The 20583-nt window shown below is 42.9% G+C and overlaps 2 protein-coding genes across 4 annotated transcripts in view; one reads left to right on the forward strand and one right to left on the reverse strand.

Annotated features, from left to right (window-relative positions):
• Nucleotides 1-14370, forward strand: part of LOC6506158 (DNA-binding protein D-ETS-3) — a 31214-nt gene extending 16844 nt beyond the window's left edge. The window contains 6 exon segments of the mRNA XM_044714939.1: nucleotides 2319-2369; nucleotides 4421-4480; nucleotides 6108-6155; nucleotides 9151-9340; nucleotides 11746-11954; nucleotides 12320-14370. Coding sequence (XP_044570874.1) covers nucleotides 2319-2369; nucleotides 4421-4480; nucleotides 6108-6155; nucleotides 9151-9340; nucleotides 11746-11954; nucleotides 12320-13206 — 1445 coding nt within the window. The 3' untranslated portion in view covers nucleotides 13207-14370.
• On the reverse strand, nucleotides 14351-20283 carry LOC6493793 (protein lethal(3)malignant blood neoplasm 1). Of its 3 annotated transcripts, none has more exons than XM_032454110.2 (6): nucleotides 19978-20283; nucleotides 19812-19920; nucleotides 17924-18067; nucleotides 17156-17341; nucleotides 15039-15101; nucleotides 14351-14976 (listed from the first exon to the last, which is right to left on the reverse strand). In XM_032454110.2, exons 1-6 carry the CDS (start codon nucleotides 20008-20010, stop codon nucleotides 14462-14464), a joined length of 1050 nt encoding a protein of 349 aa, XP_032310001.1. In that variant the 5' UTR covers nucleotides 20011-20283; the 3' UTR covers nucleotides 14351-14461. The 3 variants fall into 3 exon arrangements, with proteins under 3 accessions (XP_032310001.1, XP_044570876.1, XP_044570875.1); XM_044714941.1 differs by having other exon boundaries at nucleotides 14351-14973; nucleotides 16502-17341; XM_044714940.1 differs by having other exon boundaries at nucleotides 16502-17341.
• Nucleotides 20284-20583: the final 300 nt, after the last annotated feature.

Genomic DNA, 20583 nt, shown 5'->3' on the forward strand with positions numbered 1-20583 from the left:
CGTCCGCCACCCACTAGGATACACAAGCACCCACTCTCTGCTCGCATGGCCAGCGGCAAAAGTCGAGCAAAAACAATTTCAATGAGGATTCAAAAATTAATTAAGCCAGCCCAAGAGGTACGTGTGTGTGTGGGGGAGTGTTTCTGTTTGTATGGGTCTGTAATTTTGTGTAGCCTGCTTTAAGGAGCAGGACGCGCAAAGGAGCTGGTCGGCGAGTAGCCAGGGTAGGGGTAAGCGCCACAATTGCACTTGAGCAGCTGCAGCGATGTGAACGTCGACGCCAACGCATGTGCACCACCAGCCCAGCACAACCGCCACCGCCACCCACCGCCACCCACCTGACCCCAACCGCCACTCAGCCCCCCAAATGGCAGTCAAAGCCTTTCACAATCAACTATTGTTGATTTCTCCTCCGAAACCCATGCACCGCCAACTTCTCGCGTATTGTTTTTGTGAGCCACCCACCGCCATTGCCCCACCGCGTGAGCTGTTGCGGGTGGGTGGCAGGGGGGGAGGGCGAATGGTAGTGGTGTTGTAGGCGAACGACGAAACGGTAATATCCTTGTGTTTGGTGGAAGGAAAAAGGAAGTGGATAATACATCCGTCCTTGTTGCTTCGTGTCACCCACTAAAAAGGCGATGCCACTTCTGGAAGCTCTGCCACAGGAGCAGCAGAATCGGAATCGGAATCAGGAGCGGCAACAGCAGCGGCAGCGGCTGCATTGAGTGGCCCGCAACAGAGACAGCACTAGTGCGCGGGCGAACGAGACAGAGACAGAGACGGCAACGGAGACGACAACTGAGAGAGAGCGAGAGTCCTGCGGCTTGTTCTCAGTCAAGTGGAAACGGTAACCTCCTACAAATCCCAAAAGCACAGACCAGGCTTTAAAGCAAAAGTTTGAAAATCCAGAAACTAATAGTTGCATATTTTGGCCGGATTGTTCCGAGTCCTGAAAGTCCTGCAGGTGCCTGGTGAGCAAAATAAACAAAAACTCACCACCAGCGCCTTCCAGCCCCTCAGCCATTTGCAAAAAGCTCTCTGGGGAAAAGCTTTCACGAGGCCACACCCCAACTCTTCGCTGATTGGTGGCTGCCCGTCAAGGGGGTGGCTGAGGATTAAAACCCTAAGAGTATCCTGGCAGAATCGCCAGCAGCGGCTGCGACCGAGGCAGCGGCAGCGCCTGGCTGAGGCCCAACCAGGCCGGGCCAGACAGATAGATACACACACCGAGCAGCACCCACCACCCACCGGAGAGCCAACCACCAGCCACCCCCACAGGACCACCGCACCACCACCACCGCCGCCAAGCCACGGCACTTCTGCTAGGGGTTGGAGGCAGGACGATGGCAGGATATGCGCGATTTGACGACGGAATGAAATCAATTGTTACGCTGCCGTGCCACAGATCGGACGCAATCCGGTGTCAGTGCTCAAGCCCGATAGTCGTCCAGCTCGATATCCTCGCCAGGAGAGCATCCTTTCTTAGCCAAAGTGATTTACGCGATTTGTTGGGCCTACCCGCAAATACGTACAAAACCACACACACACACACACACACACATAGTTTTGGAGCAAACACAACCAAAAAAATCACGTATACGTGCGCTCGAACATTGACACAAATAAATCAGTTGGACACGCGAACGGCAGGCAGGTCGAAAAGTGCATTGGAAAGTTCGGGCGGAAGTCGAGGTGTCCGGTAAACGGTAACCGGTTCCGATCGTCACTTTTCCCGTTCCCGTTCCTTTTCCGGTTCCGCTGAGCGTCGCTGCCCTCCGACCGTTTGCCTTTTTTAAACAAATTCAATTGCGGACACCACTTGGCGACGTCTCCGACTCCGACTCCGTCTCCGTGTTATTAGTTTCCGGGCTCCGGCGACCAATTTACCGCTTGCCAAAAAAGGCTAAAAATAAAAAATTAATAAACAAAAAAGGACTCGAGTGAAGCCAAAAGGGAACAAGTCGTAATTTGAATTGGAAATTTGAACTAATTGTTTGGGGAGTGGCACCGAACGCAAACCACTCCAATCGCAGTGAACCCAACCGCCGGCGGTCACAATGCTGGACATCAAGTCCTCCGCCGATTACTTGTCACGCTCCACGGGCAGCTTCAGCAACTTCTCGATGCTCTTCGCAGGTGAGTGGGCGGTGTGTGAGCCGCCAGCCCGACCGTCGGCCACCTGGAATCCAAGTAATTAGCCCAAGTCTAACCCTAAGATTCTGCCGTCGGCTATTCAAAACTCAACTTACAGCAACTTCTTCCGTAGGGTTTTCGTAAATTTTCAAAGTTTCTAATCAATCGGTTTTCCTTTCTTTCAGATTCCTCCTATAAATCGTCGTGGGGCTCCCACAGCTCGACCCAATCACAAGGTAATTTTCATTTTATTTAAAAAACTATAAAACTTAAGTTTAATATTGAACCCGGGTCTCATTCTGCTAAGTCAAATCCTCAATTAGGAGCTTAATAAAAATATCTTGAAAAGTGCGCGAAAAAGTAGGCAACAAAATAATCTATGGACGTGTTTAAGCCACATTTCTCTTGAAGACTTGAAATAAAAAGCGGGAATAAAAGGAATAGACACTTATAAGATTTTAAAATATATATATCTATTATAATCATTCATCCAATATCATTATTTGTTAGTATTTCATGGATGGCTTTAATTTAAATTTTTAAACATCAGCTTAAATTTCATAATTTATTTCTTTTGTATAAACTACTCAACCACAAATAATATTTCAGTCCTGCATTTCGAAGTCAAATCTTGTAGTCACAACTTAAGCCATATATTTTCAATTTAATAATATGGAATATTAATTTTCACTTCTATCTGCAAAGCCACCAACCCATAAACTTCTTGCCACGTCTATGAATCCTCAAAGAAACAAGACCAATTTGCAAAGTTTCAATGATCACAAATTGCTGTGAATATGGAAAATAAACTCAGAAAGTTCTGGGAGAGCCCCGAAATTATAGCAAATTATTTCACACAAATCACAAGCCACTCAAGAACCTCAAAACAAATGTAAAGTATGCAAAACACACACACGACTGCCACTGCGAAACCAAAAGTGATGGGGACTCACACGACCCGGGAGCAGTCAGGCATGCAAAATGTGTGCCTGATAGATGTGATGAAGCAAATCAACAAGCCGTCAATAGAATATCGACAGGCACTGTTCGGTGGAGGGGTTCCGAATCAAAAGAGCAGATAAAGGGACCGAAAGAGGTGTGGAATACACGTGTTCCTGGGGTTGCTCCGACTCAGTGATTGGGCACTGAAGCGAGGCGAGGGGTTAAGGGTTATTAGGCTAGTTGTGCTACGCACTAATTGAAATTATATTGTCCTTTGACACCCACTCCTCGACAATAAAAAAAAAAAACACCATTTAGCCTAGAGCGTTTTAAATCTGAAAAATATCAAAATATTTTTGAGAGACAAAATTTCAGCTTGGCTGAACGCATTTAGCTCCTGGCCACTGATGATATCAAAATTGTGCAAAGCTAAAGTTTGTTCTCAACTCCAGTTGGGCCTGCACCACATCGCACCACCCAGCCAGGCCCAGCCGCACCACAACAAGGCGTCCGCCCCGCCCCGAGGCAGGGCCTGCTGCAATCGGTCGCCTTTTGTGCTCTTCGCAGTTGAGTGGCCACGCAAAGCCCAAAACCAAAAATGTCATATGAAAAGTTGTCGTTGTTGCTGCTTTTTTAGCACAATAACTGACAACGAAAACAACAGCGGGCGGTGCAAGCACCACCCAACGGTGTCCTGTAGTGTACACCGTGAAAAAATAATGAAATGGGTGCATACGATATTTAATGTTTCACTTCCATGGTGCTATTGATTACAATGAATATCAGTAATAATATTGTGTTTTTGATTAGTCCTTATTGATTCAGTAAAAGAAAAGTTCATAAATATTTTTTTAAAATAGAACACTACTAACTCAAAACATTTTTATTTCTCAAAACTTTGAACTGAATTTTTTTTGGGATTTGAAAAGCCAGTCCTTAATTTCTTCAAGTGCTTATCCCTTGTCCTGCGGCTTTAATATTACTCGAATATGAAGCGTGAATTTTGCCACGCAACTTGAACGCTCTGAGATTTTAAATTGAATTGCCAGCGGCATTGTTTTCGCTCTTTGCAATCATATTCCATTAAGGACGAGCCAAGAGATCCTGCGATGCTCATGTCACAGTTGTCCCACGCGGTATGGCCCCGGGCATCGCACCATTCAAACATTTGTTCATTCATTCCCGCCACGGGTTCTTTGATGACAACGACGAGATAATGTTTGTGTTGCGGTTGAGTTGTGATTGCCTTTGATTGTTCGACTGAGAGTGTTAACAGACAGGGCCGACAGGTTTATTTAACAATTTGAATTTATTTTAACGCACTTTTAAACGATTTCGATTTCAGGCTACAGCTCGAACGCCCTGAGCATCAAACATGATCCCCACTCGCAACTACGGCAACCTGGTGAGTTTGAACCTAAATCGGTATTCATTATGGGTTTACTATAACATTTACTTAATGATTTGGGCCTGTGTGAAAGATATTCTTGCCTGGTTTGCATACAAGTTATTGCATAAAAGATCCTTAAACTAAATGCTGCATTATCCCGAAATTACCAAGTGCAGATGCTTCAGTCCACGTGCCGCTTTCAGCCTTTGTTCAGCCTAAAAACCAACATAAACATTTGCAAAACTCCGAAAGGTATTTATAATACGAGAATGCGAATCGAATTCGTTGGCCAACTCTAATAATATGGAGCGTACGAGTGCCGAAGCCACTCGAGCTCGGGTTGTGAGTCCTTTTTTATCCAGCTACCCTCGACGATGGCGGGCTTTAAAATTCATTTCAAGCCCATGCACTTGGAGAGCGGGTCTGAAACCGAAACTGAAACCGAAACAGAAGCAGAAATCGAGCAAATACTGTCGCAGAATCAAACCTTAAATACGCCACTTGAGCAATGGAAATGGTAATGGAAACAAAAGTGCCGAGCAGTGGAATTGAAGCGTAATGGAAACAATTGAAACACCATAAAGGATTCTCAATTAGAGGGTCTCTGGAGAGGGCCGGGGGAGCTCCCAGACCCAGACACACTTGGCTCGGCTTTGTTGCTGTCAAATTTGACGGCCGTGGTTGAAAGAGACGCGTGCCAGTTACGCTGGAGAGGGGCAGTTTTTTCGGGGCATTAAAGTTGTTGAAAGCACAAAGCTAGGCCCAAAGAAACTGTTGGCAAAACAATGGCCACCACGACTTGAAAGGAAAAAGGAGGCAAAAAACAAGCCAAGGATCGGCGGAGGACTCGTGCTAGATGATGCGAATTACGGACAATTGCGCTATATGTCTGGTCTCGGTCTCGTTGCAATCAGAGTAACCTTTCTTCTTAACACTGCAACATCCTCCACTCGCCTACAGTTGCGGTCAAAATTTTGATATAAAAATAAAACATGCAAATTCCACAATAAAGTAATTAAATTCAGTAAAGTATTAAATAATCGTACTGCAAGAAATTCTATTTTTGGTTACTGTTTTCTAAACACTTTTTTTTTTAATCTTACAATTTTATTTGATTTTTTTTGTAACATGTTACTGATTTAAAACGACTTAAATATTTACAATATCATCTTTAAAATCCCGATCGCTGTTAAAAACACTTACATTTTGCCCGCATCTGTACTTGAACATTCACAAAGCTGGGCTCTTGCAACGAGCAGGAAACGCGCACCGGATAATAAGTGAAATGGATATTTCGAGTGTGAGTGTGATGAATGCGAGCATGAGCGTGGGTGTGAGTATGAGTGTGCACTCGACAAATGCGCACAAATGAAGCATCTGCATATATGTAGTAGTACAGAAAAATATAAAAACAAATTTTATGTGGCACAGAGTTTCGGGGAAATGCATTTCGTTTCGTCAACGGAAACTAAAACTTGCCTTTATATGGGCATATATTGTATTTGGTATGTGTTTTATATGAGAATGCCCACGGCCCCTTCATTAAGATATTTGCATAAAGGACCCACTACTAATGCCACGCTTTCCATTTCCATTTCCATTCTCATTACGATTTTCATTTCCATATCCACCCTCTCCGCAGATCCATATCAAATGTTCGGACCCACCAGCAGCAGACTGGCCAGCTCAGGTGAGTGGAAATGAGTAGTGTAAATCGAAGTCACAAAAGCATAAAGATGCAGGTGCCGCGATTATTTAACTATCGTGGCCACGTGACTAAGCCCTGGCCTCCCCTCTGCCCTTGATTTAACCCCAAAAACACTTGGGCCGCCTGCCTTCATTATCATATCAATTTCTGGCCGAGATTCGGCTTCTTAGTCACTGCCCAGACGGGGCGACCCTAACAAATTAACCCATTGCATGCGAGTTTAACCCTTTAGGGGTGCAGTTTTCTAATTTATGCGAAAGGTGTTTTCCGAAATTTATTGCACCGCCGTGTATGTGTATGTGCGGGGCGTGTCCTGGCAATTGTTTTTTTTATCCTTTTGCAGCTCTGACTTTTTGTTTCATTCATTTAGAGCTGGGAACTGTCTGATTTCTGGGCACGCGCCCTGGAAATCCATTAAAAAAGAGTTTGCGGAGCCGGAGAAAGGCTCCGTCAAAGGGTTTTTGGCAGTGGGCGGGTCCTCCATAACTGTGATAAATTGCTCAAAGGATTCGCTCTTTTTTTCTCACAGGAACCTTTGTGCTAAAAATGACCATGGGAACAAAACAAGTTATTCCTAATAGTACATAATGCCTCAAAAATAAATTTTTTTAGAGTTTCTAGATTGGAAAGAAAGAACAGGATAGTGAGAATAGTTTTTAAGCCAACTATTTTAAGTCAACTATTCCAGGTGCATATTCATGTTTATATTTCTATGTTATAATATACTCCCATTGATAAATTTCCATTCATAATATATGTATTTCCTTTAAAAAAATTCCAATTCTGCTATTCTTTTTTCCAAACAAAAGCCAACTTGAAAATCGTGTTCATTGCCTTTGACCACGACCGAGTAAAATCAATAATTCGTATTGATCCTGCGCTGGGGCAAGCTTTTGACGCCGCTTCCGCCATTACGGTGGCGAGAGCTCCACCCACTGCCGCCCACCTCCAGCCGGAGCCCCACCCTCCGGGTTTGCCGTCCGAAAACATGGCGCTCGAACGGAATTAGCATAAAAACCCAGACGCCCAACATTTTCCGGCGCGACATTTACACGAATCGAGCCACTCTCTCTTTCTCTTTCACCGGATGGCTTCCGTCTCTTTCGTTTGTTTGTTGTGCGGTTTAGGCCGTTGCCAAGAGTTGGCGGCGAAATGAAACTTCAAATTGAAGTCGGACGCAAAAGCTCACTGAAAGACACCCACCCAGGCCCATACCCAGGCCCCAGGGGCCTCCACAAAGTAGTCGTATGTGGTATATGCTGCGCTTTCGCTTTTTGGGTGGCAAAAATGCTGTTTTTGATTAATTATGGCTTCCTCTCAACACGGAACCGCTTTGTTAGCCAGGTCCGGCGGCCTGGCCAGCACTTGACATGCCACACTCATTTGCATTTCCATTCTCGGTGTCGGCCAGCTGCAGCTTGCATGCCGGCCCTAAAAGTGATAAAAAATGGAAACACGAGATCGCCTTAGTTAGTGAGTGGCTGCATAATTAAATAAGCCAAGTCCAAACAGGCTTTTCTCAATTATGAAAACAGTAAGGGCCCACAACAGTTCTGGCCTTGCTGCAGCTTCACATCAAAGAGCTGGTTCGGCTAATTACTTCCGGCTAAAGGGCGTTAGTAGAGACATTTTTCGGATTTGATGGTGGCACTCCTTAATCCGCAATTAGCCCTTTAAATATCTGACTAATTTTTTTGTAAATACCAGCTTTGTGTGGCAATTTAGAGATAATGTATTAGGTTTATAGCTTAAAAAAGGGGTTTAGTCCAAGTCAACTATTTAGTTTCCCAGTGGCTTTGTTGCCAGTTAATAGCGTGTCAATTGCCTGTCGCAACACGCCCTTTTTTCACTGCCTCGGTGTCTTCCACAATTATCATTCATCATCGTCAGTCGGCAGTTGCGAGTTGGCGGTTGTGAGTAAATCATCGTGTTGGCACTTAGCACATTCACTTGGCCATGATTTGCAATTAACGCAATATTCATGACGCTCTCACACATGAGCAGCCCTGAGCCACCACCAGCACCACCCAAAAAGCTGCTCAGGTCTCTTTCCCTTTTTCCCACTCAAGTTTGCCGAACCACCCCCGGTGCCTGTGGGTGTCCTTTTTACGCATTTTGTCTGACAGCAAACAGAGAGAAAGGACGATGTATTCCTTTTATTCGTTCAACTTCCACGGCTTCCACGGCCTAATTGCCAAATGATTAAGCGATTTATGATGTCTGCGTCGAATGCGTGCCGAATTCGGCGCACAATATACAATCATAATTCTATAAATGTTTTGGCCCGAACAAAGGAAAAATCACAGAAGGGTTGGGGTATAGGGATTTCTTTTTATTTTTTTGGGGGAGATTGCTGAAAACAAAAAGTCAAAGTTCAAATGCTAAAGTTTAAGCTGCTACGGTCTGGAGGAATTATAGTTTAAAACAGGGCAAGTTCTTACACTTATATAATTTCTTTATGAAGGCACATATTCAAGCAGTATTTAAGGAATGACTCGGAATAATATTTTGTAGTGAAAGTGCCAGCAGAAATATCTCTTTCAATTGCCAGTGCAACTCAACCATCCCAGCTCCATTACACTTACATGCAATGCTATTTCCGTTGCGCTACACTTCTCTTACAATAATTTGAGGCAAGCGTCATAGATTACCCGCGGTCTCAGTTATTTATAGAGGGGCTGTCCCCCTTCCAGGGCCTACCAGGGCTTCTCTGGCTTGCGTTTCGATTCCCTGGCCAAGAAGTCCTTGAGCAGGAAATGCTTTATGGGGCCATTGCATGCCACAAAATGCTTACATTTTGGCCACATCCCCGCAGCTGAAGTTAATTCAGGCCCGAAACGCCAAAAGGATATGCTCTTTTGATGGACATTTAGCCAAACCCGAAAATACCCACATTAAATGTCTCTATACGAGAAATCAGAAAGCCCATTTCTCATTTCGTATAACTAATTTGTATTTTCTGATTTACGCTCCATAGGCTCCGGCCAGATCCAACTATGGCAGTTCCTGCTCGAACTGCTTTCGGACTCCAACAATGCCAGCTGCATCACTTGGGAGGGCACCAATGGCGAGTTCAAGCTCACCGATCCCGACGAGGTGGCCCGTCGGTGGGGCGAACGCAAGTCCAAGCCCAATATGAACTACGACAAGTTGAGCCGCGCCTTGAGGTGAGTTTTAAAGAAATATATATACAGTTTAAATATATACTTTTTAATTTGAAAGTTGAAATTAAAGTCTTGAAAAAAATCTACGGATTTGCCCTTATGCGATCTTAAATATAAAGCACTTGTTAAGTGTCTTAATTAATTTCTTAATTATTTCCAATCTATTTCTACATAGTTTAAGTTTGCCAACTCTTCTTTAAAAGTACATTGTTCAAAATAATATTGATGAAATAATAATAAAGTAAGCGATTGGTACATAATCGTTCTAAAAAGTACAAGTACTAGTAAATGATATTTCTTCAAAGTATTTGATTTCATTTTTCCCAAATATACAACAAATCTAGTTCGATTTCCCTCAATCGATGGGGGGTTGTTATTTCTTCGTGTCCTTCCAAGTATGCGCTAATTAGCAGATATCTGTGCCAGCAGCGAAATGCGAACATGTGTGCCATTTGGCTCATCAGTAAATGATTTGTCCCGGCACTGATTAGCCGCTTTGATGGCAAAACAGCCAGAAAATAGCCCAAAATCATTGAGGGCCAAAAAACGTAATCCACTTTCTGGCCAAGAGTTGGCCCACTTGATTGTTTGTGGGCGGGGCTGGCTGGACACAGAAATTCAATCATAAATTGCGCTCTTGCCCCGAATGAGAGAGAATGTAATCAAAAATCCAATAAATTCGAAATCTAATTGCAGTGAAACGTAATTCGATTTCCAAATCTAGAATTCCATGGGCTGGAGTTGGGCACAAACATATGCGAAACTATTTGTGCAACGGTCAATTTGCTAAACAAACAGGGCCAGGACCTAATCCTCTGGTCCTGGCAGGCCTTGAACCCTTTTAGCCGCCTCCTTGAAACTGTCACTTGCAATCAGAGAGGCCGAGGCGTCGGAACGAGTGCCAATGATGCGAATTCGAGTGGAAAAGTCCTGGCAGCCAATTTGCAACACGGCCCCGCTCACATGTAAATAAAATGCAAAAAATCTAGAAAAAATCACACTTATACACACGCACGTTTCCTTGATGACAATGAGGCGAGGAAAAATCCTTTTTGATGTGCAGGAAGCCTCAACATGTCTCTTCTTTTTTCGCATTTCAACTCAATTGAACACAAGAGACATCATCGCCGTTGGCTTTCATGTTTGCACAGAAATGCGAGCACAGCACTGTGTGTGTGGTGTGTGGGGGGTGTGGATGTGGAGGTGGGTGTGTAAATTAACACTCAGCCTCAATCTCCAGGACACCCATGCGCAAACAAGGACAAGTGCTTTAATGCTTCATTTGACATGTTTATTCACAGCCAGCTGGCCTTTTGTCGTCCTGGCCAATCCTCGAAATGGGTTTACTTTAATCCTTTCTTTCTCCTCTGCCCCTTGCTCCACGGCCCATGTTTCATGTTCCGTGCTCTTGGTTCCTTTTTCGTCCTCTGCATTTCTCCTTCCTTGCTGATTGAGCTCCTTTGTCCGTAGCCCCATTGATTGGCTTTGATTGTTTCTGGAAAGAGACCAGTTCGCATTCACGATTCGACTTCTCCACCTATTTTTTGTCATTTTTTTTAATTCACCGTGCTGTCTTTTGTTTTCAACGCTTTTAATTTATGGCCGTAATTGGCATAATTTATGGACGAGACAAAAAAGAGGGAGGGGCTCCACTGCACGCATTATGCCAATTTGCATTGATGCATTGAAATGTTTGCTCCGACTCTGCTGCAATTCTTTGTAATTTATTTGCCCATTTTTTGTTTGTTCACTTGTCGAGCGGAAGTTGTGGACATTTTAAAGCGTAACAATAAACGAACAATATGCAGGAGGAAGAGGATATTTAAATTGCCGCCAGAATGTAATTTAAAGAGCAAAGCATCCTTGCCGCCAGCTAGAGCCAGAGCTAGAGCCAGACCATGTCCTAATGGATGCCCAGCCTAATGAGAAGAAATCGCAGCGAACCCTCGAAAGTAAACAAATTCTATCTCCCATTTCTTGGCCGTCTGCCCGCCCACACAATTTCCCCCTCGCCGGGCCGAAGAGCACAATTTTGTTTGACTTTGGCACAAGGCGTTGCCATTTAATTGCGAGACTGGACTGCGCCAGGGGAGCGGCACTAAAATCGCTTAATGTCAGCAAAATTAACTTAAAACGCATAGAGCGAGCATTATTTTGTAATTATTTATTGTCCATCTGTAGGGGAGGTGGCAGCTTTTGTTTGACTTTCCCACATTTAGATCAGGCCAATGGATACTAGGGTTGCTTCCAGGAATCGCCTTCTTGTTTCTACTTTATGTTGTGGCTAATGAACAATATATTTATTTTAAGAATATTTTTTTAAAACTTAAATCCTTTATTATGAATTGAACCTATATTTTTGAACTTTACTATGAATCCTTTTAAATCAAATCGTATTTTATTTTTAGGTACTACTACGACAAAAACATAATGACCAAGGTGCACGGCAAGCGGTATGCGTACAAATTCGATTTCCAAGGCCTCGCCGCTGCCACCCAGCCGGCGGCCAGCGATCCCACCTACAAGTACCAGAGCGACTTGTTCATGACACCATATCACCACAGCGCCAAGCTCAGCTCGTTCATGAGTCCGCATCACGGGATGACCTCATCGTCGGGTAAGCACGCGCTCCGTAACCTCCATAACGGGGTGAATTCGGGTTTCAATAATTCAAACCTCTAGCTGTCACAAGCGATGCTCAAATATGCGAGAAATATGCAAACATGAAAGAAAATACTTGAAATTAGCACTAAAGGCTTTATTCAACTCCAAAGTAAAATGAAAAAAATCGACTGGTTCTCATAAATCCAGTCTCTAAAGTCTTTTGAATGACAATTTCATTCTGTTTGAAAATGTTTGAGAAGGCTTAATAAAATTTTAAAGTTTAGATTCCTTTGAAGGATCAATTTAATGTATTTGTGTACAGTCCGTCGATAATAAATAAAAATCAAACAATAATGACATATTTTATTTTCCTTGCAGCTTCCATCTTCCCGTCGGCAGCCTCTTGGGGCAACTGGGGCAGCCCGGCCACGAACCTTTACCAGCCCCACTCGATGGGCCATGTGACGCCCTCCCACGTGGCGCCCCACCTGAGCAGCTATCCCCACTACGCATGACCATCATCGTCCGGTGGCGCCTTCTAATATGAGAGCAACGCCATCGCCAGTGCCTCTGGCATTGGCGGCGGCGGCGGCACCACATCGACGGGCGTGGGCCTAGGCGTGACAGGGGGCGGGGGTGGCACTGCTGCCACCAGCACAGGTGTGGGATCCACATCCAGCAGCACAACAAGCAGCGGGGGAGCAGCCGGTGGGAGTGCAACTGGTGGGATGAGCGGATTTGGCGGGAGCTCCAATCTAAATGGCTCCCATGTGTCCACCAGCGGGGGAGGGGGTGGAGGCGGAAGTGGTGCAGGAACCTCGGTGAGCAACAACCTTAATATTGCCACGGCCACCTTGACGGCGGCACCGGCTCATACCAGTGCAGGATTCGGCACCCTTGGCGGACTCAGTGTGACCGGAATGGGCGTGGGGGTCGGAGTGGGAGTGGGCGTCGGAGTGGGCGGTGGCAACTCGACGCTCAACTCCCTGGTAGTGGGCAACCGGCTGATGAACAGCAGCCTGCCCACGCTGCTCAAATGATGCCACTTGGAGAAGTTCGGACTGACGATGGGCGCGGGGCCTTCGCCGCCGGCTGCCACGCCCGCCGCCTCCGTTTCCGTCGGTCTGGACAATATACCGCCGGCGTACCACCATCCCGGACACACCGGACTTCCCGGACACGCCGGCAATTACGGCGCCAACGAGCGGGCCCTCTACGATTATCTGGACATGAAGAGCGGCGAGCAGGCCCCCTTTTTACTCTAGAGCCTAGGGCCTAGAGTCTAGACAAAAAGAAATACTTGTAACCAGAACCACCAGAAAAGATCCAAACAAACGAAACAAAATCTTAACTTAACGCTGGCAGCAGATAGGCTTGCAGCGGATTTTATTCATAGGTATTTAGCGAATATAAACCCACAACCCCCTGAAACCAAAAAGCAACCCTAAGCTCTTAATATTTTATGTGGTGCGAGAGGAATGGCGCCAGAGTTAATGGAGCGGGTTAATGGATCCAACTCTCCACTACAATACGATTAAGAAAACAATTCAAATAGTTGGCATTCGAAGCAACAAAAAACATAATAATGAAAACAAAAGTCTCAGTGTTTTTAGATTTTAGACCAGAAGAAATAAGAATATATCCTTCTCTCGATTCACGCAACTTCAAATAGATCTAGACTTCTCCAATTGTTGTTAGCATTTGTGTGTGTGTAAAGCATTTGTAAATAGCCAAAATAATAGTAATATCATTCCAAAGTCTAGCACCCATCAGAAATTAAATGTCTAGCGTAGAACTTTGCTTCGATTTACGATCTGTAAATAGGGATTTCCATACGCAAGGCCTAAATGTAAAAAATGTCTAGAAACTAACGTAGTCCCTTGTGTGTCTACAGTTGCACACAGGAGTACACATTTTGGTTGCACATTTCTTAAATTTTCGTTTTGAGATGGTTGACTGTGATAGTTGATTGTACAGTTAAAACTCTTACATATTTTTTAACAACCCTTATTACAAACGAACAAATATTTAAATAAATTACGATAACATATTACTCCCAACTCTAGACATACTCTATATATATTTGTGTGTAAAAAAGGCAACTTTTTAAATGTAAGTCAAACTAGTCTTTATAGTTGTAAGTCAACTATAAAGATACGAGGCATATTATATATACAAATTAAATATGTATAACTATTTCAATGTGTACTAATCGTTAACGATCTAAGTGTATACAATTTTTAAATTCTGAATGTAAGCTCTAAAAGGCGAAAAAAAACCAAAACTTCAGTATAAAAATGTTCAGAAAACAAGAATCATCAATGCCCACACACCGAAACCCTCTAAGAATTTAGTTAATTTAAGACAAAACTTTCAACAAAATAAAACCCAATTCAAAACAGAGTCGGATTCTTATCTGTTACACCTTGTTTATTGTATTTTTATTCGAAAATTAACAAATTTTGTATGTACAGCAAGAGGAGGAAAGGGAAAGAAGGCTACTTATGTTTTTAAAGGAATTCACTCCGGTTGATTGAACCACTTGAATTCGTAGTGCTTGAGGGAGTTCTCCTGGGGCAGTGATGCCTTGGTGTCCAGTTTTCGCCAGCTGACGTGCGGCTGGAAACCGAACTCGTTGGCAATGTACTCGATGGTCCGCTCGACTGCATCATCGCCGATGACAAAGTAGCTGCCCTGTTTGTCGCCATTGCGACCACCGGTCTCTTCGTGTCCGTTGTAGTCTAGGACGTACTTGAACTTGTACAGGTCTCCAGAAGCGCCTGATGCACCTGATCCTGTTGCGCCACCTCGGCTAATGGTTCCGGAAACAGTGTTTCCTCGCTGCGGGAACGAGCTGCTACCACCAGCACCTCCACCAGGTCCAAACGCCCCGCTAGAAGATCCGCCAGCGCTTCCACCAGGTCCAAAAGCACCACTAGAGGATCCGCCAGGAGCCTTTTTTCCTCCAAATGAACCTGATCCGGAGGGACCTCCTCCAACTCCGACAGAACCGCTTCCACCAAACTTATTTGCTGCTGGTTATTGAACAAGTTTTTAAAAATAAAAAAAATAATTTGAATTCGTAAAAATTACTTACGGGCTGCATTTCCGGTTGCTGAATTGGCTGCTAGTCCAGAAACTCCCGCAAGAGTTGGTGAACCTAATAAAATTCCCAAGTGAAAATTTAGTATATATCCAAACCATTTTTACGATATAACGATATATTACGAGGTAGTTCTAATCACAACCGTGTAGATGGCGCTTAACTACACTCAATAGACTAAATAATAAATCAAAATTATAAAATATAAATGTGTAAAATATAAACAAAATACAAGAAACTCGATCACGAAAATTGAATTTTTAATGGAAAATCGTAAATATTTTAAAATAAAAATTATTTGTTTTTTGAAGCTCAAATTATGCAAGTCAAATAATACAAACTGCAACAACAACAAATACTGAATAACTGAACTGAAAGCAAAACCAAGGCACTCTAATTATAAATCAAAATATATAAAATAAAATACCTTGGGAGTAATTATGACTGGACTAGAAGGTGCCCTCGTAATTAAAACAAAAAAAGGCCACAAGCTGTTTCAAATAAATTGAAAAAGGAGGGGGACCAAACAGGTTTAAGACAGGAAGAAATAGGAACTTAATAATTGTTTAAAATTAAATAAAAATAATAATGGGAATTATTTGGCGTAATTATGACAGAACACTGTAGCCTCGGAACTAAAACAAAAAAGGAAAAAAGTTATTTTAAATAAATTAGAAAAGAAGAAGGACCAGGCTAGAAGGGTCAAGAACGGAAAGCAAAGGCACCTAAAAATTTAAAAAATTATTGAAAATAATATAAAAAAAGAAATGGGAGGCAGTACTCGAGAGTATTATGACAGGACCTTCGTAATAAAAACAAAATAATTAAAAAAAAAACAGTTGTTTCAAATAAATTAAAATAGAAGAAGGACCAGGCTAGAAGGGTCAAGAACGGAAAGCTAAGGCACTTTTAAAACAAAATGAAACTATATAAAATAAAATAAAAATATGAATTGATTACCATTTTTCAAAAATAAAAATTCAATCACTAACATAGCCAAGTGTGTAACTAAATCTTTAGTGCCAACTAAAAAAAAATGTTAAAAAAAAAACTTTGGTCTGTACTTTGCAGGTACTGCCAGTCGAATAAGGAAGTTATAAACATATTTTCTCAGTCTTAAAATGTTTACGGTATCCAAAGCCTACTTGGATGGAAAAAGAAGAACGAGCTTATGTAGTAGATTTATTGATTTTTCGTGAAATTTTTAAATAATTTTTTTCTTAGGTTGTTTTAGATTTGTATAGCCTTGCAGAGGATAGTTTGGTCAAAAGTTTTCATTGCATCATTTTTAACTAAACTAACTCTATTAAAATTAGATTTCTAAGAAAAGTTTGGTTTTATACTCTTTGGTACTTGAGAACAATTCTGACAGATCTCTTAGTAATCTGGCAAGCAAATGAATTGCTCTTCTTCTAAGTTTAAATAATACTATTAATTACTTCCCCATTTTGGCTTACGCGTAAGTGGTGTTTGTGTATTAAGTGTGCGTGTAGGTGTGTATATTTGATCCCTGGTGGCGCCTGCAGACTGCGATGACTTGGAAGAGGAAACCCTCTTGGCGGCCGAAACTCCCGATTTGGTGACATGGCCAAAGCCAACGCCTGGATGTTGGATGATCTTTTGGATATTGGAGCTGGCAGCATGAGGTCCTGAACTTCCGACGGCAAATATTTTGACGTCACTGGCCGGCACTGTGGCAGGAGGCACAAGTGGCTGCTTTGAAAGTGGCAAGACCGCTGCATTGCCTCCACTGTAGGGACTGGGTTTCCTGAAGTCACCCTGACTCAACTTAATGTTCAAGGGATTATAGTTCGATGCCGTTGACTCCTTAATGTCCACGCCCACATTGAAGTCCACTCTGTGGGGGCTTTTCGACGATTGAGAGCTTAGGGTCTGGGTACTCACGTGTCCTGTCACCGCCTGCTTCGTCGTAGTGTAGGTTTTCATGGCCACTTCAAGACCCTGAAGGATTTGTTTGGTGGGTGCGCTCGTGTCGGTGTTCGTGTAGGTGTTGTGATGTGTGACTGTGAGGGGAGTTCCCTGGGGAAGGCCCAGGATAGCCTGAGCAACGGAACGGAACGGAAGCTCCACATTCACTCCCCGATCATTACCTGGTGCAGCTTGAGCATTCGATGGCTCGAGAGGCTGGGACAGGGTGCGAATCTCTGTTTTTCCGCTACCCGCAACGGGCGTCTTCTTCAGGAAGCATCCCGCACAGCCCTCCGTATTAAATGCGCTCCTGGGGGGAGTGGCTGCCACTGGCAGAGCCTTCTGCGTCGTAGTAGCCGGTAAGGACTCTGGAGAAAAGACATAGAAATAACGCCAAAAAAGAGTATAACTAAACAAATTCAACTTTCAATGCGAATTAATATTTTTATCAACTTTAAAGAAAGCAAAGAATATACGTAATTGTGTTCCGGTTTTTACTTATGAATATTTTATTCAAATACCAAATGGGTTCCTGTTCCTGGCTAAGCAATTCAACTATCTAATTTAATTATAATTCAACTTACCAGAATCACGTATATTCTAAACGAGAGTATTGTTTCCAATGAATTGCTTTGGAATATTTGTTTTATATTTTATTCAAGATGAATTAAAAAAAGAAACACTCACTTGAAGTACCAAATGCCCGAAAAAGACTTTAATTTTCTTAATAATTTTTAAAGTATTAATTAAATATATGGCTTGAACTACTTTTTTTTCCATTTAGGGCTCTTAAAAAAGTCATGATATGTCCTTAACAATATAGATAAAAATTAGAAATGAATATTTTGATTCCAGTATGAAATGTAATAGTATCATCCTAATAATTTACTTATTGCTTACTTACTATTTAAAACATTTAAAGTGTTAAATTAGTTTTAAATATTACTTACTGGTCGATACGGGTCCTGCGTAGGGGTAACTCTTCATGGATATTATCCGGAACCTGCCCTCCTCGTCGGTGGCATAGACCGTCACATGGTAGATTCCATCGGCGGTAATGAACCCAAACTCGCCCATAACAATGCCGCGTTCATCTGCGAATCGGGAAACAAGATGAGCCCCGTATCGAACAAACAATTTTATGTTTATCTCGAATATGAATGCGAATTGTGCGACGATTTTTGATTTTTGAATTCGTTTTATAACCTGCCCGGCCAGGCCCATAAAGATTAAGATCTAATAAACTGTATCGATAATGACGCTCATAATTTCTGAGCTGGTTTCTTATGTCTATTCTAAATCGCCCTGCCCTGCCACCCCCTCATGGCTCGATCGCAAAAAAAACCAGCTGCCTACGCATGAAACATTCCTATGTTGGATTAAATATTCCTCTGACACCCGAGATGCTCTTAAAAAAGGTGCAAATTGCACCGGAGCATCCTGTCCAGCCACCCACTCGAATGCGTCCAGAAATCGAAAATCTGGATTTGTGTGGCCTTTTGTTTTTTTGGCTGTTTGAACAGGTTTCCTGGCCAACGTTTCTGGCCAACGAGTTTTAACGGTTTTGGCTTTCGCTTGTTTGTTTTATGTTTAATTTGGCTGGGATATGGCTTCGTGTCACTTTCGCATTTGTCACGATCGCTTTTGGATGGATTAAAAAATAATTCTTAATTGAAAATAATTCTATTGTCGTGACAAATTCGAGCTCAAATTGCTCAATGGGCTCTGTTAAATAATGAAAACTATTAAAAAGGAATCAATATACATTAACTATGTCTTTTTGTCTTGGTAGTAAAATGGAGACCAATAAAAATGGAACAATAAAATTAGCACATCGTTTTTATGGCTGTTATAAAAGCAGGTGCATAGACTAAATGTGTTAGATCTAATCTAATATTCTATTTAGACGGGTGATGTCATGCCCCGCAAACTAGGCTCTAAAAAGTGCTCCAGTTGAAAGGCCTTAGGAGGTGTTTACATTTGAATACCAGCAATCTGTTTGCTAAACAAAGATGATTTAGATTCTCTAATGGGATACCTTTTATCGGCCACATAATCCAGTTTAATTGTTTGTGGAACAAACAAATACATTTTGGGGTTCGCATGCACAACAAGTTCCTGAACTTTAGTGCGGATCAGATCAGTTGAAATATTAACGATATCCGAATTGTGGCCTCAACTCTGGCATTTCATATGCCAGAATTATACTTATAAATATTGAAATTTGGCTGTTCTTTTTGGAATTATCATTAAGCCAGAGCCGAAGAAAGAAAAACCATAAATAAGGCAGAGCTTGCGCATGGAAGCGACTGCTACATGTTATGCAAATCCGATTCCAAAACGATTCGATTTCGTTTTTCTGAAAACTTTATCACCGAGTTAGCATAGAAATAAAAATCATAACGACCATGCTTTATACTATATGCTGTGACAATGGCCCCCCTGAGATTCAGCCAAAGATCCAGCTAATTGCTGATGAGACCATCACCATCAGAGACTATGGGGGCGGGGGATGGAATTTCAATTGCTGGCGTTGACCTGTCGCTCAGGTGCAAGCCTCAAACGTGAATCGTCCAGCAGCATTGCAAAAGTCCCCTCGGCACAAAAGTCAAAAGTTATTGCCTTTTTTTGGTTGGCATGAACCTGTTGCCGGTGTCGCAGATGGAGATGGAAATGGAAGTGGCGGAGTTGGAGGTGCATCGATGCAGCTGTCTAACGATGTCTGAGATGACGCATCTCTATTTACATATTTCGGTTTTGGTGTCAATAAATTAACGCACAGTAGTCGAGATATGCTAATGGTTTAATTAGCGTCATTAGTCGACAACCAGATCTCACCTCTTTGCTCCGCTCGGTGCTGTTGCTCATCGATGGTGAAGCCGAACTTGTAAGGACGCGCTGTAGTCACGGCAGCAGCCAGGACCTGACTCAACCCCAACGCCAGAAACTTCAAAGAACAACACCATAAATACTCTACTCAAGATATCATAATTCAATCACTTACAGCACAAGCGATTGCCACCAACTTTAGGCTCATTTTGTGGCTTAATTTGTATTTAAATTGGGCACAAATTTATTTTATTTTCACGCCTATTTTCTGATGAATATTATTAATTAAAACTGCTCGCGGTCACACGAAAAACCATAAATAATCGGGCATTTATATTTTAATATAAATATATATTGGTATCTGAATTAGGTATCTGAATTTCGAGCGGACGGAACGACGCGTTTCTCACGGCGGGATCTTCGTTTCGGAGCAAGCGCCTCGGAATGAAACACACCCCACGATGTTCGGCAGCGAATTGACAATGTTAATAATATTAGGTAAACATTATAAAACATTAGAAGCGGACGCGGACCTGCCGCTCGCCAGGCCACTGGCCACTGGCCGGGTGTGTGAGTGCGTATCTGTGTGTTCTGTGTTTTCCGTGTATGTGCGCGGCTCATCTATCCCGTATATTTGTATGGGTGTATCTCAATCCGTACCGCAGAGCTGGTGGCATTGCCAAGAACGGCAACCGCATCACACCTCTTCAGCCACCAGCCAAGCCTGTCCTCATAACTTTAAATTTCATGCACTCTGCATAGTTATTTATTTGATTATTTA

The sequence above is a fragment of the Drosophila ananassae genome, chromosome 2R (genome assembly GCF_017639315.1).
Source record: "Drosophila ananassae strain 14024-0371.13 chromosome 2R, ASM1763931v2, whole genome shotgun sequence".
Classification (NCBI taxonomy): Eukaryota; Metazoa; Arthropoda; class Insecta; order Diptera; family Drosophilidae; genus Drosophila; species Drosophila ananassae.

Bases quoted from the DNA above. Each gene is read 5' to 3' on its own strand.
- LOC6493793 (XM_044714940.1), bottom strand. From the start codon at position 20,010: ATGAGCCTAAAGTTGGTGGCAATCGCTTGTGCT. The intron at 18,068-19,811 runs GTGAGATCTGGT...CCCGATTCGCAG, and splicing joins GCACCGAGCGGAGCAAAGAG to ATGAACGCGGCATTGTTATG. The intron at 14,977-15,038 runs GTAAGTAATTTT...TTCAATAACCAG, and splicing joins AGCAACCGGAAATGCAGCCC to CAGCAAATAAGTTTGGTGGA.